At 43.3% G+C, this 7,673-nt stretch overlaps 1 protein-coding gene across 1 annotated transcript; it reads right to left on the bottom strand.

Moving 5' to 3' along the window:
- Positions 1-5,451: 5,451 nt before the first annotated feature.
- Positions 5,452-7,238, bottom strand: COA7 (cytochrome c oxidase assembly factor 7). Its single transcript, XM_085067584.1, has 3 exons — positions 7,033-7,238; positions 6,816-6,956; positions 5,452-6,000 (listed from the first exon to the last, which is right to left on the bottom strand). The coding sequence occupies exons 1-3, from the start codon at positions 7,136-7,138 to the stop codon at positions 5,552-5,554; spliced, it is 696 nt and encodes a 231-aa protein (XP_084923710.1). The 5' UTR covers positions 7,139-7,238; the 3' UTR covers positions 5,452-5,551.
- Between the last annotated feature and the right edge of the window lie 435 nt (positions 7,239-7,673).

Raw genomic sequence — 7,673 nt, 5'->3', positions numbered from 1 at the left:
CCTGCATTTGAAAGGACTGTAGGCTTTAAATTCTTACCTAAAGGGTACAAGTACTGCATAAGAAAATAGTCTCTGACCATAGGATTTAGTTTAACACATATATCAGGATGGCATTAGGTTAGGAAAGAAAGTTCATAGAGAATTAGAACCAGTCATTTACAGAACTATATTAACTAGCTGTTAATTTGTGTTGTAGGTTAAGCCATCAGTGGATCAGCATTGTCACTATGGTGTGATAGTGTGATCTGGAAATGGCCCTACCCTGCTGTGGGAGAAATGAACAGAACAGTCAGCAAACATCACACTTGGGCATTTCATGCTGCAGTACACATAAAACAGAAATTACCAAGCCAGGTACACTGCAGAGATGTTTTGGTTAAGTGTTAAAGGGTGTGGGAAGGTTTTACTGTTTGCTGTAACAAAACCTTTGTACTGCTCCAGTAGAAATCTTCCCTTGTATTGAATTCGTTCACGTATTCTGTGCCTTTTGTAACCATGTCAGTCCCTGGCATCTTCTGGTAGCAACCCGTGGGTTCTGAGAAACATGTAAAACTCACAAAACTCACAGCAGAAAAGAACTTAGAATAAGCTCAGGGTTTCAAAAATATCTAAAGCTTTTTACCTCAAATTATATATAATCTCTCTGAGGGTCAGCATCTGTTCGTGAATATGATGGCATGTGAGCTGCCAGTCTGAGGCAAGTTTGGGTCCTTGTGACAGCTGAAGTCACTCTACCTCAGCCTCCCTGACAAGTAAGATATTTTCTATTGCCTTTGTCAGCTGCAGAACAAATAAGTAAAACAATGCTGTAGAGAAAACATTTCACTTAAAAAAGCACAGAAAATAACTTCTCTGAAGGGCTGCTTGCAGTGTTGACAGTGTCACAGCTTCTTATTTTCTCTTCAGCAGCTCTTGATAACACTTGTGCTGAGGTGGCTGGAATACACATCTGGAACACATCTGTCTGGAATAATATTCCATAAATATTATCAGAACAGCGTTCAAATGCCAGTTTCCCATCTTAGTATTTCTTGGCCTGTAAAGAATTGACAGGTCCTTGCCTTGCTAAATATCATTTGGAGAATAATCAGTTTGGGCCCTGACTGACATCGTGTGACCTGCAATGAGTCAGTAGCTCTTCAGTGCCTTGTCCTCCTTTCCTGAACTATAGACATAATCCAGGTTTCCTCCTCAGGAGTTTGCAGAAAAGGTTGTTGCAAAGCAACAAGAGTTTCCTGGGTAGGAAGCTCTATAGGAACATGGCGTCCTTCCAGTGGCAGGAGAGTTGGAAGGAAACCAACCCACTTCTCTTCAGTGTTTTTGGTGAGAAAATGAAATGTTCACACCAGGCCATTACGTGTCAAAAGAGGACTGTCAGAATAGGGAACTTGTAACATAAATTTAGGTTAGCCTCACCTTCAAGTTTTGGAATTACATCACAGCCAAACAATTAATGTTTTCTCTGATGGCTTTCTTGCCCCAGCTATCTATGGAATGGCTCTCTGTGAGCTGAAAAGGACTCAGTGAAGTACACTAGAATGCTGTGGGTGACAACTGCTGTATAAACATGCATTTCATCATCTTTCTTTCTTTCTTTCTTCTTTTTTACCAGTTGCTAAGAAAAACTCTCTAGAGTATGTTTAAAGCACTGTACTTCAGTTTTGCATAGACAGAATGAGAACTTACAGAGAACTCCCACCATACTCGTGAATTGGAGCACATGAATGCATTGCAATTATGCTGTTCACAAATCAACTGAAATCACCACTCCAAAGTGGCCTAAATTTTATAATTCCATAGCACACAAATGTCTGTCTAGTTGATTAGGGAGAAAAAGGATTACAAAAATATTTTTTAAAATATTAAAAAACCATATTATGGTATTACAAACAAGACTGCAAAAAACAAAGTGTGTCTGTAAGAAGTATAAAACACATTTGGAACAAATATAGCAATGGTAATTTGTAACTAATGTTAAGAGCAGAAGGCAATAACAGCAAATCAGAAATATGCAATATAGTCTGAAATTAGTGTAATTAGTGGTTATTGTGCTCACTTCAAGTATGGATACTGAAAAATGAAAGCACTGGGAGGCTACAGATATGGCAAACAAAATCAGACATCAAAAATTTGGCACAGAATTGATCCTTATAGTCTTAAGATGCTTGGAGAAATGTGTTTTGTTTGGATTCTGGGTCATATTGTTGATACAGTGTCTAAAAAATTAGAGCAGGGTGCCAGTGTTTAGTACTGAAATATCTGCTAGGGACTTTGGACAATCCTGAATTTTAGACTGTGGATCTCTGGATCAGTGGTGTCATTATGGGTGCACACAAATGGCCTAATGTCAGGATCTGAATTGAACCCCTGGGTGTTGCCCAAGCACAGATTATTGCAATAATGATACAGCTGGATGTACTGCTTATTTTCTGATCTGTTTCTTGCTGTGCCACAACTCCTTTTTCTCCCTCTCTCTTATTGCTTCAACCACCACGAAAAAGCTAACCCTGAGCAGAACGGTGTCATTCTGAGGTTTAGTGGATGAGATGCTGGGAAGCATCAAAGAAGGAGGAAATCTTCCTTCTTCATCTGCCAAAGGAGAAGAAGAGCTAGTTGAGAGTCCTTCTCTATCACATGATGAAGTGCAAAACTGCCAACAGAGTGCATTTCTTTCTGTACTGAACAAAAAGTTTGTGCCATACAAGGAACACTGCTATTTTTGTTTCTTGGTGTGACGATGACACAAAGTCTCCCAGACCATCCCTCTGGGTGGGTGTGTAGAGCCACAAGAACTCCCTTCACACACACATTGCAGAAAGGAGTTGTTACTGATGGCTCAACAAAAGGTCAGCAAGATGAAAAACTGTTTTTATTACAATATAGCACATAGAAACAGAACCACCAGAACAAGTCTAATTTTCCTCAACATCATGTGGCTTCTTTACCCGACAGCATGTTTTGTCCAGAATTAATCCAAATGACACTTAATGACACATGATGTGGTGCCAGTGTTTAATCTCGGTACAAAACCAGCCCTCTACTGGAGATCTTTTCACAGCTGCAGGAAGCATCCTGCAGAGAATGCTTTCATCATTTGCAGCCACATATTCACATGTCTATTTAATTAATTAGGGTTGGTCACCATTCTTTCTGAAGTACATTGCTGCTTTAATAATGGAGGTTGGCTGTGAGTTTAGATCAATGCAAACAAATGAAAGGGAAAGCAGACAGTGCTTTAGGAGCTGTGAAGCTGAGATAAACTCCTTTATTTCTCAGAAAACCCACTGATCCTGGAAAGATCAACAGGTTTTTCCATATTTCCAAGTATTCTATTACGATACCATACCTATCACTCTTGCTTTATGACCTCAGAGGCTTTGAAGAAAGTTTTCTTCCCAGAACATAAAATTTAGCCTTTGTAACATCAGGTAAAAAAAAGAAGCAGGAAGATATTGGCCTTTTGCTAATACCCCCATAATACAATAGCAAGATGTTTATAAGCCAAGATTTACAGGACAATTTTCACCTCTTAACAGATTTTGATTATGTCTCCTGAATCTTGAGGTTGGGAATAGACTGCTATTCACAGAGTCTATATGCTGCTACAGACTGCATTAACCACATATAATTTGTAATACAGCGCAATGAGACTGGCTGACTTTTTTTTAGGATGCTTTGTCACCTTGGGGGGAAGAGTTATACAGGAGAGGGCCTTACCTATCTAGTGCATCTGTTACAGCATCATCAATATCTGTGCAAAAAAGGTATAGATGTGCCCAGAACACGCAGCAAACTGTTCAGAGACAGCCTGAAAACATAAGAACCTTCCTTAATTTGAGTTTGCCTTTTCAACCGGTGGTATAAAATTGGATGACACTTCATAAACCTACCTTACACACTTGACAGCTTTTCTGAAGATGGTTTGTTGTACTGTGTTTAAGCTCTGCAAGTCAGTGAGTTCTCAAGTGCTGTGAAAAAACCTTCTCACAACATGCACTTGATATGTGGCTTTAGTTATCCACAATGTGGCAGTTTACTGAGGATGTTCTTGGCTGCCTGTTTGCTGTGCTGATTGGAAGTTCCTGGGAGGATCACTGACAGTCATTAGTCCTGGTGGAAGAAAGCTGCTCTGGTGCTTGGGCTGAGGATGTGAACAAGGCACTCTGCAGTGGTGAGCATTACAGGGCTTGAAATATAACCAATTCTCTGGTGCCTTGACCTACCTGTAATTGCTTACTTCTGAACATATGGATTCCAAACCGTTTTATTACTAGTATTACACTCCACAGAGGTAGCATTTACTTACCTTTACCAACTGAAACAAACACCCAGAATAATACCTAGCAAAAAATCAGTCAAAGTGTTTTCCTTTAAGAGCTTTACCTTTTTGAACTGCCAAAAAATAATAACTGTTAACAGGAAAATTACTCAGACTTTTGCCACTATTTGTTTTTCCAGGTTGCTGAATACCAGAGCCACACCAGTGTGCATTTATGTTTTCATACACTGCCATCTGTTGTTACAGAGTGTCCATGTCACTGCTGTGCTGTGCTGCTGGGATTTCTATTCCAGCAGCAAACACATCCTTCCCAAGAACACTGTTAAATTGGAAGACCTGCTTTAATTTGCACATACAGTGAGATCCCAACCACTCTGCTTTCAGTCATGGCCACAGCCAAGTTAGTATTGCTTTTAATCCCACTTAATTTACTTCAATAGTGAAGTTTGCCTCTTTATTTAGTCCAGAGCCAGAGCATTTATGTTCTAAATGAGTAGTAAATTTACAGCAAAACATACACACATAACAAATATATTTACACACACCAAAATTTTAGAGGATCCTGTCAGTGCATGACTATATTTACACACATCACCCTGTTTATTTGAACAGCTGTTTCAGAATCTGTATGTTTAGCTACAGTTTGTATATATGTAGGTTATGGATTTGAGTCCAACATCTGATCAGTTAGCACCTTGTTCCCTAAATCTGTATTATAAGGAATAGAACATAATGTTTCAGAAGCTGGCAGGAAAGTAAAACAATCTGTGTGTGACTGAATAAGGGGCAATCATATGTTGGGAGAGCAGCCTAAAGCACTTGGGCACATATGACAGGCAGATCCACTGTCACAAGCCAGCTGGCAGCTGGAGGAAATAAGGGAGCTAGGAATTGGCCTAGACCTATAGATGAGTATCCATGCCTTAGAGCAGCTCACCCAAGTGTGCAGCTATCAAAGTTCTGCAAATGCTTGTGATTTTTGTGTTAGACCTGGTCTGAGCACAAGCCTGCATATTGAAGCACTGGACACAAAAGAGAACCTTTGTGCTTGAAACCAAGGGAACAAACTCCCAGAAGACCAGAAGTTTTTGGCTACCCTTAAAAACAAGGGAAGGATCTAAGCAAAACATTTGTGTATTCAAAAACATAGAAAAGTACAGCAGAGCTAGTCATTTGTTGTATCCACAAAAATATAATTTTATTTGCATAACCAAATACAGGATATTTATTTAAGTGAAAACTGTATGCTCACAATATCTACAACTGCCAGTTTTACTCCCCAAGTGTTAGAGAACTTGCAGCTTCTTTCTGTTCTTTATGCAACTGTTTTGCCCTGTTTTTCAGATCCTCTGCCTTAGCATCATTCTTCTCAACGCCATCTCCCAGTTTGTACATGCGACTGGCGTTGGCACAAGCCCACACGTGCCCCAGCTCACAGCCCTTCAGAGAGTACTTCAAGGCATGGCTCATGTCCTTGGGGACCCCAGGAGCTCCTTGCAGGTATATCACACTGAGGTTGAAGCAGCTGGGAGCAAAATTGCCATCACAGGCTTTTGTGTAATAGTCTCTAGCGACAACTGGGTTGGGTTTATCGTTGTTGGCTCTCCCATCCTGAGCCAGCAGCCCAGCGCTGTGACAAGCATTTGCTGACTTCTTCCCACCTTTCTCACATGATTTAATGAAAGATTTGTAGGCAGCTTTCAAATCCGGGTTGAGTCCACCTGTCAGCCGAGAAACAAAACATTACTGTGAGAGCATGATAAAACAGCTGGGAGCTTTCTGCTTTGCAGGATGCTTCCTACTGGAAATACAGCATCCATCACTTTACATAGTCACCATTTAGGACTTCAGAGACACTATTATTGTCTCAGTGACAGAGGTTTTGCTAATGTCTTTGAGTTAGAAAGCTCTCCTCCACTCACCAGAAAATAACCTAGACCCAAAAAATACTCTTTCCACTACTGCATCCATGGATTTAATAGCTTAACACTAGGCAAGTAGTATTTTGCCAGTATACCTACACCAAGATTGTTACTAGTTTCAAACTAAAGTAAAAATATTGTTTTTTACTAGTATTGTCATTTGGAAGACCTCTCACTAATTTAACTGCTTTCCATTACTGTATCAGCAAATACATTTTGGGCAGACTTGGGGACTACTTAGGTAAGCACATTACCAGTATGGGAATTTCTTTCTTTCTTTCTTTCTGACTTTCTTTCACTGAGTGCAGGAAGAAATGTTAAGAACTGAATATGCAGCAACATTTACCACTGGCTATACTTACCTGTTCTACAGATGTAGTTAAAAAAAAATTATACATTATTAACCTACAGCTGATTTTTCAGAAGGAAGCAATTTTAGGTTTTCCATCGTCCCCCTACTTTTATGAGGTGACCACGAGAGGGGCGGGACAGACAGCTGCTCCTTCAAGGTCAGGAGGACGGGCAGATGTGAGGGTGGCCAGGGATTGGAAAAGGTTTCCCAGGGAGGTGGTGGAGTCACCTGCGGCCCGAGCTGCAGAACACCCCCTGCGCACCTTTGCCGAGGGCCTGGTAGGCCCCCAGCTTGTAGCAGCTCTCGCTGTGCCCGTGCTCCTCGCAGTTGTCGCGCAGCACCCGCGCCGCCGCCACGAAGTCCTTCTTCACGGCGTCCAGGTAGTCGGCGAAGCGCTGGCAGCCTGCAAGGCACGGGCCGGGGCTGAGCCTCCCGCCGGCCCCGCGGCACCGGGCGGGGGGCGGCGGCGGGGCCCTTACCGTCCGGGTCCTTCTCCTTGAAGCACTGGTAGCTGTACTCCACGTGCAGGTTCTCCAGGTACGCCCGCACCTCCTCCTCATCCGCGAAGTTGATGAACCCGGCCATGGCCGCGCTGGCTCACGGGGCGATCGCTGCGGCGGCTCCGGCGAGCGCCGAGCGTTCGATTCGGCACCTCCCTCCCCCGCGGGGCCTCCCCTTCCCCGGCCGCTCCTCCGCCGTGACCCGGCCCCGCCTCTGAACCCTCCTCCCTTCCTTTCCCGGCCCCGGTCCCTCCTCCGGCCGCTTCTCCCGCCCCTTTGCCGGCTGCTCCCCCGGTCACTCACTCCCCGCACTTTTTCCCAAGCCTTCCCCTGCAGCTCCTCTCACAACCGTTCCTCCCGTGCGCCCCTCAGCAGCACCGCTCCCTCCCGGGATCACCCGAACTCTCACGGTTCAGCAGTTTTAAGCGATAACACACTGTTAGGGTTTTACTTTCGGAGTTTTGCACCACTGCGTGCGTATTCCCAAGGGCTGATTCAGCACAACCCATAAACTGAGACATGACTGTACATTGATTGTGTTCTGCATGGCTTAGGAACTGGGGCTGCTTTCCCCATTGCTCAATCTGCCTCCTGCGCGCTTTTGCCGGGATCAACAGCTC

This window comes from Lichenostomus cassidix, chromosome 8 (assembly GCF_008360975.1).
Source record: "Lichenostomus cassidix isolate B80296 chromosome 8, HeHo_3.0, whole genome shotgun sequence".
Classification (NCBI taxonomy): Eukaryota; Metazoa; Chordata; class Aves; order Passeriformes; family Meliphagidae; genus Lichenostomus; species Lichenostomus cassidix.
Note: the sequence above shows the minus strand (reverse complement) of the source record. Positions and strands in the feature narration are given on the sequence as shown.

Coding starts and splice junctions, on each gene's coding strand:
- COA7 (XM_085067584.1), bottom strand. CDS start 7,138: ATGGCCGGGTTCATCAACTTCGCGGATGAGGAGGAGGTGCGGGCGTAC. Junction 6,957..7,032: donor CAAGGAGAAGGACCCGGACG/GTAAGGGCCCCG, acceptor CGTGCCTTGCAG/GCTGCCAGCGCTTCGCCGAC. Junction 6,001..6,815: donor CTACCAGGCCCTCGGCAAAG/GTGCGCAGGGGG, acceptor CTCGGCTGACAG/GTGGACTCAACCCGGATTTG.